Below are 20,863 nucleotides of genomic sequence, written 5' to 3' on the forward strand. Positions count from 1 at the left end.
TTGCTTTGTCAGTTATCTGTTGTAATTTTAGGTTGTTTTGAATGGTGAGACCCAAATATTTGGCTGCCTGCACTTCTTCCAAATTGTGACCATGGAGGTTGTATGAAGTTTGAATTGGTGTTTTCTTGTTTGTTACCCTCAATATGTTACATTTGTCGGGTGGAATTTCATGTGCCATAATTGTTCCCATTCAGTTAATTTATCAAGGTCTGCTTGTAAAAATTTTCCACTGTCTTTTGATATTATTGTCAGGTAGGCGATGGTATCATCTGCAAACAGGCGAACTGTAGCATTTAAATCTTCTTGCAGATGGTTGATGTAGTATAGAAACAGGCTTGGCCCAAGGGCTGAGCCCTGTGGTACTCCTGAGTCAACAGGGACTGATGTTGAATTGCATCCTTCTGGTACAACAGTTTGTGTTCTTCCACTCAGCCAGTTTTTTATCCACCTGTTTGTGTTGCCTTTTATTCCGTAAGTATGTAGTTTGTTTACCAGTAAACTGTGGTTGACCTTATCAAAGGCCTTAGCAAAGTCCATTAGCAGCACATCTGTTTGCTGTCCCATGTTCATGTTATTAGCTAGGTCGTCAATAAATTCGATGAGCTGAGTTTCACAGGACCTGCCTTTCCTGAAACCATGTTTTAATTTATAAAGAATTTTGTTGTTTTCACCATGGGTCAAAATTGATGATATAATTATATGTTCCATTACTTTACGGCAAATTGATGTCAGTGAGATTGGTCTGTAGTTTGAAGCAGTATACTTTTGGCGCTTCTTGTAGACTGGGGACACGTTAGCTGAACGCCAGTCATCTGGAACCACTCCAGTATCTAGGGATTTTGAAAACAGTAACTGTAGGAGAGGTGCTGTCTCACTGTGTAGTTCTTTGAGGATTCTAGGTGATATTCCATCCGGACCTGGTGATTTGTTTGGGTTCAGGTTTTTCAGTAGTTTGTCTATGCCCTCTGTTGTTATGGTTATCTTTTTCATAGTTGGTGATGTATTCTAAGTTTTCATTCGCTTAGATGATTTAAATTGATCTTTTGTGGAAGTGTTTTTTTTTCAGAGAATGCAGATTGAAATTGTGCATTAAGGATGTTCGCTTTATCCGCTTGTTCAGTGAACAGTTTTCCTTCTTTCATAAGTGATGTTATGCCAATCTTTTCTTTCCTTTTATGTTTAACAAAAGACCAGAATTTCTACGATCCCTCAAATGGTTTCTCATTTTGAGGAGTAATAATATCTTCGATGTATTGCCAATACGCATTTCGTTGTTTTCTTTGTACATCTTTTTTTAGGGCTTTATATTCTTCTTTTACTTTAGGATCTTGTGATTTCTTCATTCTTTTGTAGAGTCGATGTTGTCTTTTTGTCAGCTTTTTTAGATTACCATTTATCCATGGGTTTTTATTTTTTTTCTTGGATTTTTTGTGTGGTATGTGATCTTTTATTCCTTAGAATAGGGCATTCTTTATTCTTACCCACATGTCATTTGCATGCATTTATGATTTTAGATCTATACATTTGACTCAGTTGTCTATGTAGTGCTGTAAGGTCTTCTTTGAAACCTTCCTAATTTGCTTTCTTATATTGTGGAATGAGTCTTTCTTATTCCTTAAATTTTATGGTATTCATGTCAAACTCTGTGAAGACCATGTCATGGTCTGATTTACCCGGGAGGACGTCTACCCTCTGAACTAGACTTGGTGAATTAGTGAGAATGAGATCTAGTGTGTTTTCTTTCCTTGTATTTTCTTCAACTAGTTGTATAAGATGATGATTGTCAATTAGATCTTTAAAGGATTGGTTGAGGGATGCATATTGGGTTCCCTCTTTTAGGGTGTTATTTTTCCAATCTCATCCTGGGAAATTCATATTCCCACCAATAATGATGTTTGAATTTGGAATGTTACTTATTTTGAGATTGATGACTCAAAGTATTTCAAGCTTTCTTCGTTAGATACATGCCTTCTGTAATATGCGCATATATATGTGCTTTTCTTATTTGCAGTTTCTAATTTAACCAAGATTAATTCACAGTCTGTGTCAAGTACTGATGCATGGTCACATTTTAAAGATGATTTTACAATTATCATGACACCTCCTCAAACATCTTTTGTGCTGTCTTTCCGATAAATGGTGTAGTTTTCTGGGCAAATCTCTGAGCTTTTAATATTCATGTCTAGCCATGATTGTTTCTGTGCAGATTATGATGTCTGGTTTTATGCTCTCAATTACATTTTCTAATCTACATAGTTTGAGTTTAATAGACTGACAGTTTATATTTAGAATACGTAAAGGATTGTTTGTTTTCCTTTGTGCTTGTTTTCTAATTGGTGTAGATGTGTGAAGTGGTTTCCTCTTAGAAGTTGTATCTGCTTCTGAGCAGTTAGATAAGTCACTTTAACTATGTATTGAATCACTGTTTGATACAATGTTACTGTGGAGATCACGTACTGTGTCACTATAGTTAGGTGCATTACAAATTAAGCAGTGCCAACTTAGGTTTGTTTCATTGAGGTCATGATAAGAGGCAGTATATGTACACCTTGGCAATTTGCATGATACCATTCGTCGCATGTTTCACAAATGATGCCCTTTTGAGACCAGTTAACTGATTCATCACAGGTTCCACATAAGTATTGTCTATCTTTATTTGTGGTAGGGGGACCTGGATTTATTTCAATGTCATTCGCATTTATTAACGAAATAAGCGCAAGATATTGCAGAAGACCTTTACTCTGTCGTTCATATTTAGCTTGAATGCAGTTTGTTGAATTTACAAGCTTGAATAGGAGATGTTCAGCAACTGGTTCAGGATAGGGGTTGTAATTAAATTCAAAGTTTGTTATACACTGTGGTTCATTAACTTAATTTTTGAGTTGAGGTAAATAGCCCAATAATATGCGAACAATATTTAATCATTGGATTTCGATGGAATATTGTAGCATACAAAAAGAAAGGAAAACTGAAGCATGTGAAGAGAGTGGGCGAATTGTTATGTCTTTTTTTTCTTTTTTTTTTGGGGGGGGGGGGGGGGGGAATAAACCATAACACCAGCTCAGTCACTGAAATGCTACAAACTCTAAATTGGGCAACACTTGAGAAAAGGCGAATTAGAACCCGCATCATTTTTCTCTACAAAATTATACATCATCTTGTCGCCATATATCCGACAGACCTACTAACACAATCTGATACAAGAACACGACAACATTCACATATTTACTCTTTCAGACCCATACAAACCACTAAAGACTCATACAAGTACTCATTTTACCCTAGAACAATCATGCAATGGAACCTTCTCCCAGTAGCTGCAGTTCAATGTACTACTCTTGTAAGCTTCCGAGAACAGATTCCAATATCTGTTCTCAATAAACATCTAAATATTTGAATAAATCCCACAATGTATATAGTTTTAACCAAAATGTATAGTACAAAAACAGAAGAAAAAGAAGTTATGTTGAAAAAAAATTATTTTTATTTTTGTATTATTCACTGTAAATAAAATTTACATCCCTCGCACGCGCGGCATAGTAAAATCAGTGCCCGGTACGTTATCATCTTCTTCTTCTGGTATTCTTTTTCCGTCCACGTTGGGACAACCTCAATTGAGTACAGTTTTTTTCTTTAGTAATATCTACAGACAACAGTAATCCGTCATCACAATAATGTCAATAATATCCATCACCGAATTTATATACACTATATATATACAACATATATATACACAATATCAATCACGGTAAAATTAGCACTAAATGTTCCCCGCACACTAACAATATACTTATTTCCTGTTAAAGACGCACAACTATCTCTTCTTAATGTCCAACGTTCTATATCTAGCAACGTGAAGAGCATAAATCAACTGTCTTGATAAATCTTCTATCCTTTGAAGCAATGTATTATCATTTGTATACCGAGAAAGTAACACGGTGCAGTCCAAGATAATTTGAAGTTGGTCATCAGTTGGTATGTCCCTCATTCTAAAGTTCAAGAAATCGGAGATAATTTCATCAGTATGTTGATGGAGTGCTGAATTATAAAGAAGAAGAAGAGACATATATATATGTTTTTGGAATAAATAGCATATGTTTTTTACAAATTGTTATCTTGTCAATTAATTCAGGGACTTTCTATACATGCTAAACTTCAAGTTAGACTTTCTAGAACTTGAGTCCCTGTTTAATTATACACCTTGTCGCTTAATCATTCTTCTTGTCGCTTTTATTTCTCCTCTAGTCGCCTCTTGTCGCTTTTTGTCGCTTCTTGTCGCTTGTAGGCGCTTCTTGTTCCAAATTAGTTAGACCTGGATTGTTGGGGCGAGTTTGTAATAATATAGGGCGAATTTTTCTAGGGCGATATTAGATAGGGCGAATTGTCTCGTACGTAAAAATAATTTAACTTCCGGTTGTTGCAGAAGACAAATTTGTGCCGCGAAAGTAAAAACTAATGTAACAGGGATTTATACATATGAAAATGGTAATTTGATATTTCCAACCTTTAATTGTCCGACTTGATATTTTATTCTGGATGTGGACACAAATTGTGTTACAAATGACGGCAAAAGCGCTTGTTCCACCACATAAATATGACGTCCGGCAAGGCAATTTTTTTTTCTGGGACTTCTTAGGCAGAAAGGAAGGCGTTTCAGAAAAATTAAAAAATAGCCTTGCCAGACGTCATAATTATTTGGACAACCCGGTGGCATGAATTTCATTTGTCAAAAATTACACATTTGTAATTATGACGGCAGGCAATCAACTGAAATTTTCTAATAATACAAATTCAGGGCTCACGCTACCAGGCGACTTGGGCGAAGAAGTTGCTTTCCCGACGGTCACTTCACTTTCCCAGACCCCCAAAAGCGAAGACAAGTCGCCCTGTTGTTGACGATACTCGCTTTCAGTCGCTTCCGTCATCGGACATTTTCAATTTTTACCATGTTGATCAACTTTTTATTGATAATTAAAGAAATTTAGACATAAACGATTAATAATCTTATGTCATGAGGTTGAAGCATCGTTTCTGCAGTGTGTAGCAAGTTAATTGATAAAAATACAACTTTTTATCACTTGGTGCACTTCCGAAAGTTCCGGTGCTTGTTACTCGAAAACGTTCATCAACCTAACTTTCGGCTGCAAAATCAGTTTGTTACTTCATTTAAACTTGAAAGAAGTTGCCCCCAGTAAATATTCAATCCATTTATTGCATTAAAAACGTCATGATCCTTTCCAAATAACTTGTCAAACATCGTTTATTTTTGTAAATTTTCTTGCAATCGTCCGCCATTGTTCGATTTCTAAACAACGGATTGGAAACGGACTAACTATGACCGAAATCCGTATTTTTACAAAAATTACTACGGACGCACGGAAGGAACAGCTGACAGGAGAATATTGATCTCAAAAGGAAAAATTACGCATTCCACACGCATTAAAAGACTTTTGGTTACATCTAAATAAACTCATCATTGATTGGTGTATAATTAGACAATATACGTATAGTGTCTTGAAATATGAAATTTATTTGTATGAGGCTTAGAAACGGGAAAATGCGAGGTTCTACCAAGCATTTTCCCGTTTTGTGCCGAATACAAATGAATTTCATATTTCAAGACACTATACGTATATTGTCTTTATACTGAAATCGAAAAAAAAAAAGAAAAATGAAAAAAAACATGTAACAAAAAATGGTAAAAAAAGTGTTTGGAATTTCCCTCTTGGGGTACCATTTTGGGGTATTTCCCTATGAGCGTAGTTCAGGTGGTAAGACATTGGCATATTAAGGAATTAGAAATGGAAAATGAACTTAATTAATAGCATTTGATAAACATGATATATAAATAACCAATTTGAAGACATAAAAGTTTAAATTCAAAAAAGTTTGACCATTGTTACTTTACGTTGTCATGGTCGTGACGTGATGTTGTTGATGAAATACAATAAGGAGGCGGGGCTTATAGGTCAAATGGGGTCATTGACGTATAAAGATAACGTTTATACGTATACAAAAATGTAGCTTTATCTGTACAGTAAAATAGCTGATTGCAGTATAATTCCCTATAATTTATATGGATTGTTGTAAACTATTGTAAAGTTGCTTAACATCTACATAATACTTCTTAACTTCAATATTTTGTGTAACTATTACACTAATGTCAATATATTATGGCCCAGCTTACCTTTATATATCTTTTGATGAGAAACACTGATTTCATACACAAGATAGTTTTTAATTTAATTGTAGTTGATATATTATAAATTCGTTACCTTTAAAAACAAAAAAAACATTTTTTTTTAGTGCTAGACATTTAGTTGGTAGTTTCTCACGAGGACCATAGTAAAATTAAAAACAACTTTTAATTTAAAATGTTACTTTAATTGAATACTCAGATATGAATTGAACAATATAAAAAGAACATTATTTACAAATGAACTTTTATACTACAAAAATCCAAACGTTGTAGCGCACTGCGCAAATGAGCACTTCTCTTTCAAATCTCACCACTTCTCCCTATCAGTTTCAAAAAGAGAAGTCACTTCTCCCTACAATTATGAAGTAGTGTGAGCCCTGCAAATTAGGCCAAACGTGAAGGGTGCGAAAATATATTGGGCGCCAACAGACCTGATACCCTAGCCAAACCTCATAATTATATCGACTAGAATTTCATTACAAAATTACTTGTCTCCACAGGGACCTCTGTGTTAATACAAGTCTCCACAGGGACCTTTGTGTTACAAGGCAGGTTGTTAACCGACTGAGCTAAAGAAGTACAGTAGACTCCACCTAATCGGATATCGGCTAAACGAATATATCGGCTATTGTAATATTATTTCAAAACACCGAACCATTCCCTATACATTTCAGTCAAAATACATCGGATAATCGAATATCGGTTATTAGAATATATCGGCTAATTGGATAGGAATATTCATGAAAAATGTGTGAAACCATGTACAATTGGATATTTTGAAATAATTTCATATTTTTCTTGACAGAAAATGAAGCCGGAAGTTGCGCCATTACGAAGTTTAAGAAAATTTCAGTACAGAAATGTTTCATTTTATTAATAAAACGATCTTTTATAGTCAAATAAAACATGTTTCTTCTTGTTGTCTTGTTTATTTTATGAATCTGATATTATATTTTGCCTAAGATGTGTTTGTTATAAATGTGTTTATCAAAATGTGATCGTTATCATTTACTTCACAAACAGGGACACGACAGAAATAATAAACTATGCGTGATGTTCATCAATAATTATTAAATATGAATGAAAGGTACCTCTTTCTCAACAATTTTTTAAAATATATATAAAAGTCCCATGTAAAAATAAGGAATCGTGTGTCAATAGCATATCCCAGGTGAAATAGAATTGTGTAACTTGTACACATGTACGCCATTTTCCTAATTTACATAATATTCAGCCTTTAATTTTGAACCACGGCAGATAAGATAGAAAAGTAAATTAATTTTCCTCATCTTGATGTCCAATTTTATAATCATAAAAGTAGTTGTATTACTTGAAATGGAAATGTGTTTCAAAAATAAAAAACTGTAGAAAATTAGATCCGAGTTCGATCACCTTCTTAAGCTATTAATAGATTTACCTGTGGCCTACTTCCGAGAATTCATAGTTATTTTTAGCTTTTACCTGTTTTAACACACAAATGAAACAAATCACGCAAAAACAACAAGTCTCATTATTTAAGAGGTACATATTTTAGTCAGATAATCAACACATAATTAAAAAATCAACAGACTGACAGTTAAACAAAATACATTGTAATCAACTTATCGATCTATTACTCAATCAACCGTTTTATCCGAACTTGTACCTGAAAAAAACATTGAGATTAGTTACAAATTTCCATTAATAAAGCAGCTATAATAGCTATTGGTATCTTAGGGTTGTGTCTGTCAATTTAAAAAAAACAAACTTGGAGGAATATACGTTCATCGGCTAATTGAATATATCGGACAATCGGATATTTTTAGCTGACATTTTGGGTATCCGATTGGCCGTAGTCTACTGTACTTCCTAAGCTCAACTGCTTTTGGCTGACAAAGTATCTACTAAGTTTTCTAAGGGAAGAAATCCTGCCACATCAGTCATCCAGTCCAAATAATTTTGACATCTGGCAAGGTTATTTTCTTTCTTCTGGAAAATAGCCTTGCCATACCTCATAATAATGACATAAATTTCAACGTGTTGAAGGTTATCATTACAAAGTAGAAGTAGATGTAGAAATAATTATTTGGACAGCCGACTGAGTCTCTACCAGAAAATCATTATTTGTTCAAATCGTCCTAAAAGATTTTAGAGTACGTTCATTTCATATATAGTGGCAGCCGTTATGAAAAACATGCGAATGTATGTTATTTGTAACCATATGGAGTGCCAGAGTCCGTTCACAAAGACTAAAAACAACTTTTGTCCTACCATAGTCAAAAATAATAATTAATGAGGTCTTGCAACATTACATTGCTATTTTATGTATTTTGATTGTTTTAAAAGCTATTTTGATTTTTTTTTTCAATGAAGCCTACTACATCATGTACATGTACTAAGGCCTAGTAAAATGCCTTTCAGGATGAAACAATTGTTTGAACTTTTTTGCCTTTAGACTAAGGGTTTGTATTGCGACATAATTTGGAAGGCTGAAATAATCCCATCAACAATGATCAACTTGGACATTGGAAATATTAAATCAATTCCTCTAAAATAAAAACTTTTAACTTTAAAACAATGTTATCATCATATTACAGCAAAATAGAATCCCAATACCTGTGACGTTGTTTCACAGAGAAGGGTGTGGTTCATAATATTACATTGAAAATCTTACCGCATCTTACTTATACTAAAAAATTAGTCTTTCATAAACTTTCTTTAATCGTGTATATATTTATTCTCTTTTCAGGAAAATTGAACTTGCCCAGGCTTGTGGTTTGATCATGAAGACTGAGCAGAATTTTAAATCATTTAATATACTCCTGTAATTTCATCAGTAGATTTTTGACTGTATTGGTCAGCTATAACAGCATGTCTGGAGAGAAAGAACCACCAAAGAAGAGAAAGAAAGTAGAAGATAAAGGAGATTATGAGGATAAAATTGTAATTGTTTATCAATTAATTGTTTGTCTAAAAATATTGAAAAATTTTTGATGGATAAATATAATCTACAATATAAATACATGTGCTTCTGTATCTGACAAAAATGCAAGAATTGTATGTAAAATTACTTGATTTGTTATTTTTAAGTTACTACAAGAAGGTTGTCATCAGTCAGGGATATAACTCTATAGGGTTATTACAGGAAAATAACATACATTTGTTATTGTGGACTAAAAAGTCAAAGAACTGTGATAACATATGTATGTTACATGTTTCAAAGGGACAATATTCATCATAAGTTTAGTTAAAATGTATACAAGTTCTATTGATAACAGTTCATAGTATTCCAATTTTGAATAGTACACCTATATGTTATTACAGAAAAAATATGCCTGTAATAACTAAAGGGTGTTATTACGGCTTCTCTATATCACTTCAAAGCATTTGCTCAGACATAAATCATGCTTAATTACAATGTATTTAAATTTATTGTAAGAAATAACCAGAGTATGTAATGAGGTTCTGCGCAAGTTTCTCAGTAATTCCCAAGTGTCTTATATAATAAGTTACATTCCTTTAATAACTAAGCCTTGTTATCAAAGCCAAGTTAATTCCTTAATAGCCTTGTCTCATTGATTAACCATGGTTAATCAAAAATGTATTAATTCAATTTAGAAATTAATTATCAAGGCTATGCATTTAGTTTCTGCGCAAAGTCTCAAGAGTTCCCTTGAGTCCGCTAGAGATTAAATGATTTTACGAATAACAAACATATGTTATTACAGATTTAGAAAATTTAAAGAAAAGTATCTTTAATAACACACATAAGTTATTTTCTGTAATAACCCTACAGAGTTATATCTCTGACTGGTCATTAGAGCCTGAGCTACATGTATATAAATAAGGCCAAATAAAAATATATATGTGGTTCCAGTTACATCCTTTTAAAAAAAAGTCAGTAGGTCAGCAATTTTTTTTTTTTTCCCTTATTTTTAATCATTTTGTTAATTGGGATAGTCAAATTGATTCCAGTAATATATACTCCCCAACCAGAAGTTCACCATTTTACCTGTCCAACGATTCACAGAAAGAGCAACGATTTACAGAAAAGAACCGAAAGGAACCAAAAAAAGCATACATATAATTATTATTTAAAGTTAAAACAATGTTTACATATATATACCAATGTTTACATATATACACCAATTTTTCCCCCTCATAATTAAGGAATGTATAATTCAAATTCAGATTGTACATTTATATGGATATGTAGACTTACAAAAAAGTTAGATTTCCCTGTCATGCCTGTATCAGATTAACACATGATTAAGGCATCAAGTTAAATATTTTTGAGAAAAAAAAATCAGTGTCATTTCCGTTGTTTTTTTTCGAAAAATAGAATTGTAAAAAACATTTGTAGAAAATTTCAATTCCTGCTACATGTAAACCTTGGCAAACTTTACGATGTTCAACAATTCGTTTCAATACGAACCGTTGTGGCCTGTGGTGCTATATGTATCTATAGAGAAACTTGTGCATGGAGATAACAGAACTTTTCTTTGACGAATTCAAATAATTGACAGGTTTAACATGTCAAAGTAAAAACTTTAATGCGCTTTCATTTAATATGTAATACACATACGCATACACACAAAAAGAACGAAATATATTCATATTCATTCAATATATCCTGTAAAGTTTCCGTCATGTTGTAACGATATTTTTTTTAATTTTGTTTTTGTCCGATTGTCAGAATGTCCGTGTTATACATGTATATACATGTATATTCACTGATAAATGGAACACATTCAAAAAAATTATAAGGAACTGTTGTAATGTTCGAAATGAATTAGCTAACAAGATTGAACAAAATAATGACTCTTAGCTTATAAATATAATTCACGTAGAATGATTGTTTGACAGTAATGAATTAATATCTTTTATTTTCTTGTCTGTTCTATGTTTTCTGTTCCATAAGATAGGCATCTGACCCTTCCTATAAAATTTCACATGTACAGTAAGTTATAATATGTAGTCCTGTCGCAGTATTAGGTTTCAAAACTTAATAATAAACTTTTGTGAAAAATATCTTTTTATTTATAATAGACTTATATAATTTTGCAATTTGCTAATTTTCTTCCTTTACAAAAAATTTCGATCTCCTTTTCGGTTCTTTTTCTGACAAATCGGAAAAAAACAAACTAAAGGTCCTTTTTGGTTCTTTTTGTAAAACACGCTCTTTTCTGTAAGTCGTCAAACCCCCATCTTACTTGAGTTTTGTTTGTTAAATAAACAGTCATGTTATGTTTTAGGTTAGTTTCATTGCATTCTGTTATGAATTTTTGCATTTCAGCCATAACATACTTCTGATTGAAATACAGATCACAGACATCTAGTCTATGAATTGAATTATTTAAATTCACAATCGTTCAAATTTGATCGTATGAGAATTTAATTTTTCCTAAGGCAATCCTGTCTATTATTCTCAATCATAAAAAAAGTTCCTGATTTTATGAAACTTTTATTTAAACTTTAGCTTCTGAAAAGAAGAAGATACATGTATGTTTTGCAAATGAGACAGCCTTCAAGGTTAAATGATATAGAAGTTAACAACCTTTTTTATCGATACGGTCTTAAAATAGATAACATTAATAAATTTAGAATATTGCTCGATTATTTTTACTTATTTTTTTTTAGGAAGCCAATAAAAAGAAGCGGTTTGATTATCTGCTGAAACAGACTGAGCTGTTCTCCCATTTCATACAGACTGGTAACAAAGAGGAGGAGGATGAACAGGGAACCTCAACCTCTAAAGGCAGAAGGTCAAAGAGCAAAGCTGGCAGGTAAATTAGAAAAAATCCCTACTTATCTTTACTTCAACTTTCAAAGATGTAATAGGAAACACATATTTTATTTGGCCTAGATAATAAATGAGCCTTATAATAATATATATTTGGTTTTTTTTGCATTCGCATATAACATGTATAAATTACATCAATTGCTCTTATTTCTAAAAGTTCAGCTTTGAACTATGACAAGAAACAAAACAGAATGAACACAATTGTGACATAAGAGTAACTTGCATTTGCTAGTACAATGTATTACGTTTACTGCTGAATCCTGTTGTTAAAATATATTGCATTGGTTAATTCAGGTCTTTTCAACTTACTCAAGTTTGACTTCATATGGATGTCAAAAGGGTTACAAATAAAGAAAAAAACTGTAGGTCTAGTAGTAATTTTACATAGAAAGTTAATTTGAAATTTAATGAATAAAAACAACACTTTTTACAATAGACTTGTGTCAAAAATGAATCATTGACATAAGGAAAAGAAGACCTGCAAAATTGTTGTTTTCTTTAGTGTGCAATGCCCTGGTGAATCTGTACTATAAACAGAAAAAAACACCAATTGTTTTATTTTTAATCTTTATGCTTTTTTTTTTTTATAAGTGATTGTTTCGTTCATTACACACTGTATTTTGAATTGCTAATGAAGACAAACTTTTTTTTAAGACATAGGTTGAAAGAAAAAGATGAAGACAAGATTCTGTTAGACCACTGTAAAGCTGAAAAAGATGTTGAAATCTTTGATAAATCCCCATCTTGTAAGTATACTGCATGGCTACAGGCTGTTTAACAACCCTAACTACCAATGAGGGTCTCAGGGTCAAATACATGTTTGAGGAAAACTTGCATATCCTTGTGTATTTAATTTCTGAAATGGTTTTGGGAAAGTCTGCATACATTTCTTAAGAATTTTTCTTAATTCAATGAATATTTAAATTTGTAGTACTTCATGTACTTATGCACACACAAAAATACATGAAAATGGATATCCAGTGAATATCAATGGATCTGACAGGTTCAATTTCAGAGAATAAAACTGCAGACTGTACCAGTAGGAATTCAGTCCATATAAAATGTTCAGGCTTTTCTTAAATAGATACTTATACATTCTTCACAATAGACTTTTGAACCTACAGTCCCAAAGCGGAATTTTAAGAAAAATTTAGTTAGTTTATATTGGCGTTGGGAGATGATTTTAACAGGCCTAACAGAGGTTATACCAGCCTGGGCTGGTGGGCCTGTGGTTGACTTCAAATAATATGTACATAAGAATTATGAAATATTAGGTGTTGGACACAATATGAATCATTTTAAGCATGTTCTATCATGATAATTACAAGAACAAAACAAAAAATTATACTATGGACTAGTAGCAGATTTTTACAATAAGAAATTAGTCCTGATATAATTGTTACATCATTTTAAAACATATTTCAGATATTCAGGTGGGAAAAATGAGAGACTACCAGGTACGGGGCCTAAACTGGTTGATATCATTGTATACACATGGTATAAATGGTATTCTTGCAGATGAAATGGTAAGAAAAGAAAATCAAAATGCACTTAAGGTGGTACCAAACACCTTCACTAGAATTAATTTGGCCCAATCAATTTTCATAAAACTTTGAAAAAATATCAACTTTGACCATACGACAAAAGTATAAAAATTTCCAAAAACTTAAACCACTCACTTTATTGAAAAATACACCAATTTTGATCATTGAGAAGCTTAATATTTCCTGAACAATAGAATGTAATTAAAATGTTCAGCTGATTTTTACAGAGTTATCTCCCTGTAGTTTTATGTACCACCTTAAACTTAAAAATGTGCACCATACATACATTTTAAATCAAATGTTGGACAAAAGTTTTCACTGCAAATAGTATTTTGTCAAGCAAATGTTTTTTGGTAGAGATCTCGGCAATCAGGACACCTACAATACAAAATACACAAATTTATAAATAAGAATTATTGAAACATGTGTGTCCAAATTTTTAGAAAAGTACAATGCTATTTTCAATACAAAACCTAGCATTATATTTTTTGTTCAAAAATAAGGAAACTTTGTGAATATTAAAAGATCAGCAAACATCATATATATTTTAAATGAATGATTGGATTTATTTCACAATTTTGTTCAGGGTCTTGGTAAAACAATGGGCCTTGGGTATACACAGTGTAACCAGCCTAATCCTACACCTGAGTATTACAACATCCTGCTTTGACCGACACATTTCATGGTCCAAAATATGCCTTTACTTGCAGAAAAAAACTGAGTATTCCGACACCCTGCTTAATCTGACATTTTAACTGGTCCCTCTGTGTCCGATTACCGTAGATACTCGCTTATAAGTCGATCCGACTATAAGTCGGGTGCCCTTTTTAGCTCCGAATTCTGAGGATTTAGTCTTGACCCTCGTATAAGTCGGACGAAATTGGGACATTTTTTTTGCAGCTGACAGTTACTGAACGCCGGTAAAACCAATGCAAATACAGGAATACTATTCATTTCCAGCATGAATGTTTGTTTGATTTGAATTTTGTTGATGTTGATTTTGATAATTTATATAGCTTTTAATAATAAAGATGTATTTATTCCTGTTGTTTTGTTCACTGTTTGATTACAGATTGGCCATGTGTTGTTTACGTATTGCATCAATGATTTTGTAGGGTATGACTAACAACCTATTGTTTGAGAAAAGCGAACTTAAACCAATATGAACCTTAAAATTTTTAAAGTCAATCAATATTTTTCCCAGCACGAATAACTCAGTGTTAAAGAAGCATGTAGACTTCATAATTCTTTTTATATTGTGATGATTAAAGGATTAAAAAAAATTAAGTGAAGCTAATCAACTTTATATTAAAATACCTCCCAACTCATTAGTGTCATCTGTTCACCTATCACTGATATTTTTCACACCTTTAGTGAATACAACTCTTTGTCTCTTAATTAGGGGTTATCAATGGATTATATTGGCTTGCCTATTAATTTTGTAATCTTTGTGTTTACCTGAGACATTTTAATGAATAATATTTTGATCTTAGGAATGACTATCAAATTTTTTTTTTTTTAATGTATGATTTATAAGTATTGAATTGATATCATTATATCACAACAATGACACAATAACTCAACTGAATTCATCCTTTTACATAGTTGGTACATTGTAATCTCGTTTACATTTTTGGTTCTTGGCTCTTTCTTTTGGGTTTATGCACAAACCATTTGACCATGAAAATCAATACACAAACCGGAAACAGTCGGCAATAGGGCTCTTCACGGTTAGTTCTGCCATATTGGATAGGGGCAGATTTTCATAATAGAGGTAAAAATGGTGTGAAAAATACGGGAAAACATCATTAAAACAGAGCTGTTGCTTGGTAACACACATAGGATTTCCCACACAGGCCTCTACATTATCATTTTTTCTCACTTGTCCCTTCGGACAAGTTGAAAGAAAATCAACTTGTCCGAACTCTTAACTCACTTGTCCGAATTTATAATTGAAAATCCTCCATATTGATTATACATGTATGTTATAGGCAACAATAACACTTGCCCTTTGATTGTACCTAATAAAGATCAATATAGGGAGCATTTTGTTATGTTATATGAATGCCACATCAAAATTCATTTTATTATTTCAGACTGAAGGCTTATTTGCAAGACTGAGCTCTCTGACTCATTGTCACTATCATGTGTCGATCATTTTTAAATCATATCTCTTCCCATATTATTATTACCACTAGGTTCTCCTATTCATGGACCTATATTCATTCTGAAGTAGTGGTAGTACCTTGTTTACAATAAACCTTTTTAATTTATTGATGGTGCCAAACAAGATTTTACATTTTATTTTGATTTTTACATACATTGATATATAATCATGAAGTACATTAAACATTTCAGTAAAACATCTGCCTTTTTAGATTTTATTTAATTTTTACATCTTAACTTATTATTTTAACATATAGATCTTATTAAATAAAACCTTATTTAATTTAATGTTATGCCTAAAAGCAAAATCAAATGATACAAACTTTTTAATTAAAAATTTAAAAGTTAAGGTAAAACTCCATATCATGAATATGGAGGTGCTCCTAATTCAAGAGGCTTATACTAAGAAGACATTTACATTGGTTTCCTTCCCCTTACTTATTTTTCCCTGGTTAATGGCTGCCAGCATGTTCAAATTCGTTCAATCAGAGACATATCATACAAGTTTATAGGTCTCTGGTTCAATCAATGAATATTTATTTTATTTTGTATGATCAATAAAACAATCATTCATATTTTTAGGAATGTATAAGTCTTGAATTTGATCTATTAACATCTGACATCGATTTTTTCACTTGTCCCATCGGACAAGTAGTATGTTGAATCTACTTGCCCGACACCTATTTTCACTTGTCCCGGACAATCGGACAAACGGTAATGTCGAGCCCTGCCACACTTTCATACTATTTCCACCTTCTTCCAAAAAATCTGCCCCCTATCCAATATGGCCGAACTAACCGTGAAGAGCCCTATTCAACACAAATTGTCAGAAAAAGGTTAACAGAGAACAAATAAAACACAAAGACAGTATTGTAGTCATTTATTTTCGCCAAAAACTTTCAATTAAGGGATTTATGTAGGTTTGGTAATCACCAACGTAGTTTTGACCAGGAAATTCACTCCTGACCACTTTTCTCGAGCTTGGATTTTTCCTCTGGTCTCTAGATCTCGCTTATAAGTCGGTACCCCTCTCTGGGTTCTGAATTTTACTCCCAAACTTCCGACTTATAAGCGAGTATCTACGGTACACAAGTAACACTGTTTACATATTTTTTGTATGATTGTTCTTACTTTACAATATCTTTCAGGGTCTTGGTAAAACAATACAGACCATTGCCTTGTTGGGATACCTGAAGCACTACAAAAACATATCAGGACCTCATCTCTGTGTTGTGCCCCTGTCTACGGTAGACAACTGGGTGGCAGAGTTCAATCGCTGGTGTCCAGATTTCAGAGTGGTTGTTTTGAGGGGAAATATTGAAGAGAGGGTAGGTTTAGTTCTATAGATCTGTTTTAATGAAAAAGGGTTTGTTTGTGCTTTAGGAAATGTTGATTCAAGATTATATCCCTTGAAATGAGAATGGGAAGGATAAGCACATAGAAAATATAGTAAAAACCCTGAAACTGCATACATCTTATTTCTCTGTTTATGTATGAATAATTCATAAGATAAACCCTTGAAAACGGGGAAAAATCTGGAAAAAGTGTAAATTTCTTTTTAGCTGCTTTTCCCATCACGTGGCGGTTGAATCCATTGTCGTCCGTCTTTGTTAATTTTTACAAACATCTTCTCCTCTGAAACCACTGGGCCAAATTAAACTAAACTATACCACAATCATCATTGGGGTATCTAGTTTAAAAAAAGTGTCCAGTGACCCGGCCAACCAACCAAGATGGCCACCATGGCTAAAAATAGAACGTAGGGGTAAATGCAGTTTTTGGCTTATAACTCAAAAACCAAAGCATTGAGAGCAAATCTGACATGTGGTAAAATTGTTTATCAGGTCAAAATCTATGTGCCCTGAAATTTTCAGATGAATTGGACAACCCGTTGTTGGGTTGCTGCCCCTGAATTGGTAATTTAAGGATATTTTACTGCTTTTGGTTATTATCTTGAATATGATTATAATAGATAGAGATAAACTGTAAACAGCAATAATGTTCAGCAAAGTCTCATTTACAAATAAGTCAACATAACCAAAGTGGTCAGTTGACCCTTTAGGAGTTATTGCTCTATATAGTCAATTTTTAACCATTTTTCGTAAATCTTAGTTATCCTTTACAAAAATCTTCTCCTCTGAAATTACCAGGCCAAATTAATCCAAACTTGACCACAATCATTTTTGGAGTATCTTGTTTAAAAAATGTGTCCGATGACCCAGTCAGCCAACCAAGATGGCCACCACGGCTAAAAATAAAATATAGTGGTAAAATGCAGTTTTTGGCTTATAACTAAAAAACCAAAGCATTTAGAGAAAATCTGACATGAAGTAAAAATGTTTTTCAGGTTAAGACCTATCTGCCCTGAATTTTAAGGATAAATCTGACAACCGAATGTTTGGTTGCTGCACCTGAATTTTAAGGAAATATTGCTGTTTTTGGTTATTATCTTGAATATTATTATAGATAGAGATAAACTGTAAACAGCAATTTTGTTCAGCAAAGTAAGATTTACAAATAAGTCAACATAACCAAAATGGTAAATTGACCCCCTAAGGAGTTATTATCCTTTACAGTTAATTTTTTAACAATTTTCCACTGAAGCTACTGGGCCAAGTTCATTATAGATAGAGATAATTGTAAGCAGCAAGCAATTGAAGAATGTTCAGTAAAGTAAGATGAACAAACACATCCCCATCATCAAAACACAATTTTGTGATGAATCCATCTGCTTCCTTTGTTTAATATTTACATAAACCAAGGTGAGCAACACAGGCTCTTTAGAGCCTCTAGTTTATCTTATGCAGTTACTGTCCAATTTAAAATTTTCTGAACAAAAATATCTCTAAAATTGTTGTTCATTTTAATTTTTTGTATCTATGTAGTTGACTCAATACCTTTCAGATATTATACAATTAAGAATATACATATAAAAGTTGAGAAAAACAAAAACCTTAAAGAAACCAACCTCACAAAATATTTGGCCTTTGAAATGGTAAAATCCGCCTCTTAAAAAAAATAACTATCTAACAATACACAGATTAGATATATTTTTGTTGATTGAAATTTATGTACTGTAGATTCATTTATTTTTTTTTAGTATCACTTCACAATTTTCCTGGATTGCTGAAAACTTAAGTCTTCATGTTTTAACAATCTGCATACAGAGCCTATTGGAAAAATGTTATGTGTTCAACATTTAATTGTCGTTCACCTGTACCCACAAAACCCACCAAAATTGGTATCCATCAAATTATAACGAATGCACAGTAAAGATAATTGTTGATTGACATTAGTTTTTCTTTTCAATAGAAACAGTGGATAAAGAATGTGTTTAAGGATGGTAAATCTTGGGACGTCTGTATAACTAATTATGAAAAATGTACAATAGAAAAAACAGCCTTGAAGAAAGTCCACTGGAGTTATCTTGTTGTGGATGAAGCTCATAAAATCAAAAATGAGAACACACTGGTAAGTACCAGTCTTGGGGAAACTGCAGTTATTTCCCCTTTTAAAATTGTACAAAAGAAAAGAAAGGGGGCATTAAAGAGAGTTCACTGGAGTTATCATGTTGTTGATGAAGCTCAGTAATCTTCCCTTGGAGGTTTACTGTAAACCAACTAATTTTTGCAATCAATTTGTTTTTGAGTCATTAAGAGAAAACAAATTCACACAAAAATGTATACTTAGATCAACTCTATTTATAATACACTTACAAAGTTTGAAATAGGAAGGACAAAATCTTCATATAACTGGGGGAAAATATCGTCTAACTTGACTAGAAAAGAAATATATAAAAAATAATTTCATTGACAGTTTATAGGTATATAAACAATTGATCAATATACTATTGCACTTCAACTTCTACATTTATATTCTAGTTGCGCTTTAGATAACAGTTTTGACAGAGTTTTAGTTACATTAAAAGTTAAGTTTGAAAATTCTGGATTTCAAATTAAGAAGCAGCCTTAAGAAAACTGCGTTCCAGTATTAAAGTTTGTTAATTTTCTGTTCCAGATTTCTGTGATAATCAGAAGCATCAAGTCCACCAACAGACTGTTACTGACTGGGACACCTCTACAGAATAATTTGCATGAGTTATGGGCCTTACTGAATTTCCTGTTGCCTGATGTATTCAACTCATCTGAGGTAAAGATATCAGATAATTTTATGCCACCTGCCTTTAGGCGACAGTGGCATTAATTTTCTCTTGTGACTGTCAGTCATTCCATCTTTTCATCAGTCCCAGTTTTTGTTGCAAAGCTTGAGCTGTAGCTAACATTTTCTTTTTTATTCTTTATTCAAATTAAAAACATGGTTTTACATTCTATCAAACCTCGAGAAAATTAAACTTTGATTCACAGTGAGTTTCAAACCAGTATTAAACTTATTTTCAAGATATGTTATCACAACCAAATTAACCAAAAGACTTTTTTATGCCCCTTTATGGGCATTATGTTTTCTGGAATGTGGTTTGTCTGTTTGTCTGTCCCACTTCAGGTTAAAGTTTTTGGTCCAGGTAGTTTTTGATGAAGTTGAAGTCCAATCAACTTGAAACTTAAAAAGAGAAATGAAATGGGGAATGTGTCGAAGCGACAAAAACCTGATCCGATAGAGCAGACAGCAGCTGAAGGCCACCAACGGGTCTTCAATGTAACGAGAAACTTCCGCACCGGTAGGTGTCCTTCAGCTGGCCCCTTGAAAAATATGTATACTAGTACAGTGATAATGGACGTCATATTAAACTCCAAATTATACACAATAAACTAAAATTAAAAATCATACAAGACTAACAAAGGCCAGAGGCTCCTGACTTGGGACAGTCACAAAATTAGTACACATGTTTCTTATGATATGATCCTTCTAATTTTAATGCCAAATTATAGTTTTTATCCCATTATCAAGGTCCGCTGTACATAGAAAGTGATTGTGTGAATGGGCCATCCTTGTACTATGGACACATTCTTGTTTTTAACTTCAGAGGGGCACATGCACATAAAATAGAATTTGTTGGAAAGCACTCATCTCTATAATTATTTTTTTTTATAAATAGACATAAATAGAAAGCAATAATATAGAAAATATAACTTTAAAAATAGTCATATTTTTGTAATGATATAATTTGTTACATTAATTATTTTTGTAATGATATAATTTGTTGCATTAATTATC

The 20,863-nt window shown here is 32.5% G+C and overlaps 1 protein-coding gene across 2 annotated transcripts in view; it reads left to right on the forward strand.

Annotated features, from left to right (window-relative positions):
* The first annotated feature begins 329 nt into the window (after nucleotides 1-329).
* LOC134696716 (SWI/SNF-related matrix-associated actin-dependent regulator of chromatin subfamily A member 5-like) overlaps nucleotides 330-20,863 on the forward strand; it is a 53,847-nt gene continuing 33,313 nt past the window's right edge. Inside the window, exons 1-8 of one of the 2 annotated variants that reach the window (XM_063558639.1) lie at nucleotides 330-471; nucleotides 8,928-9,121; nucleotides 11,819-11,964; nucleotides 12,636-12,727; nucleotides 13,407-13,507; nucleotides 16,840-17,019; nucleotides 19,004-19,162; nucleotides 19,709-19,840. In XM_063558639.1, the coding sequence (XP_063414709.1) occupies nucleotides 9,050-9,121; nucleotides 11,819-11,964; nucleotides 12,636-12,727; nucleotides 13,407-13,507; nucleotides 16,840-17,019; nucleotides 19,004-19,162; nucleotides 19,709-19,840 (882 nt within the window). In that variant the 5' untranslated portion in view covers nucleotides 330-471; nucleotides 8,928-9,049. Of the gene's footprint in view, nucleotides 472-4,385; nucleotides 4,486-8,927; nucleotides 9,122-11,818; nucleotides 11,965-12,635; nucleotides 12,728-13,406; nucleotides 13,508-16,839; nucleotides 17,020-19,003; nucleotides 19,163-19,708; nucleotides 19,841-20,863 lie in introns of those variants that run through there. The other variant, XM_063558640.1, reaches the window with a different exon arrangement.

The sequence above is a fragment of the Mytilus trossulus genome, chromosome 14 (assembly GCF_036588685.1).
Source record: "Mytilus trossulus isolate FHL-02 chromosome 14, PNRI_Mtr1.1.1.hap1, whole genome shotgun sequence".
Classification (NCBI taxonomy): Eukaryota; Metazoa; Mollusca; class Bivalvia; order Mytilida; family Mytilidae; genus Mytilus; species Mytilus trossulus.